Consider the following 1,075-nt stretch of genomic DNA (forward strand, 5'->3'; position numbering starts at 1 on the left):
TGATGTATTAACAGCGAAGAGGATATGTTTTTTACTCATAATACATATGAAACGTCTTTTGTAATTCAAACGCTTTATACACATACATCGCTAAATTTCTATTCACAACAGCTTTCTGAGAGGTCATCAACTCAATAAACTTAAACATATTCCGTCTTTTAAAGTAATATGGTTTGATATACATTTCTCGTAGTTCAGCATACAATTGACATTCAAGTAAAAAGTGGTATTCGTCTTCAAGAGTGTTACAAAATAAGCATGTTCTTTCATTATAAGGTGTTGCTGTTGGTTTATGCCATCTACCTGTTTCGATGCTCAACATATGACTTGACATTCTTAACCTAGACAATGCATATCTATATTTTGTTATATTTACATTACACAAATAGGGTTGTAATTCAAAAAACGACACATGCACGTAATTTCGAGCTCTACTAGACTCTCTGAGCTCAGACTGCCAAATTTGTATATAATTATCAGTAGCCATTCTTTTAAACATATTTAGAAACAAATTTATGTCACCAACACCTTGACTAAGCCATACATCATTAAAACCTAATGCTTGTAACAACTGTCTTACATTGTAAGCCCAGGACTTGAAATGTGGATTTTCCTCTAAGTGCATACAAAGTTTATCATACATAAGTTTAACATATTTTACAGTGTCCATTGTTACAATCTTTAACCAATATCTTATGACATTAATCGACCTTTTACATAATAATGAGGTTCTCCCAAGTTCACCATAAACAAAATTATTTTGGGTCTGTAATCGCACTCCTAACAATTCTTTACAAAAACGTAAGTGTATTCGTTCAATTTGAAGACTGTTACTAAGACCCCATATTTCCGATCCGTAACTCAAGACTGGATAAATAAGTTTATCGAAAAGATCCAATCTATGCTTGATTGAAATGCAAGGATATTTAGATATACAACTTTTAAGCCTAAAAACTGCCTTAAGTGCTTGTCCTGACAAAGCATCAAAGGTTTTTGAAAAAGAACCTCCAGGTGTGAAAACTATACCAAGGTAAGTAAATCTATCCACTGTGTCTAATTCTCTACCCTTATACAT

General features: G+C 32.5%; 1 protein-coding gene across 1 annotated transcript; it reads right to left on the bottom strand.

The window, feature by feature from the left end:
- On the bottom strand, nucleotides 1-1,075 carry LOC128240427 (uncharacterized). Its single transcript, XM_052957068.1, has one exon. It carries the CDS (start codon nucleotides 1,073-1,075, stop codon nucleotides 32-34), a length of 1,044 nt encoding a protein of 347 aa, XP_052813028.1. The 3' UTR covers nucleotides 1-31.

Source organism: Mya arenaria, chromosome 7, assembly GCF_026914265.1.
Source record: "Mya arenaria isolate MELC-2E11 chromosome 7, ASM2691426v1".
NCBI classification, from domain to species: Eukaryota; Metazoa; Mollusca; class Bivalvia; order Myida; family Myidae; genus Mya; species Mya arenaria.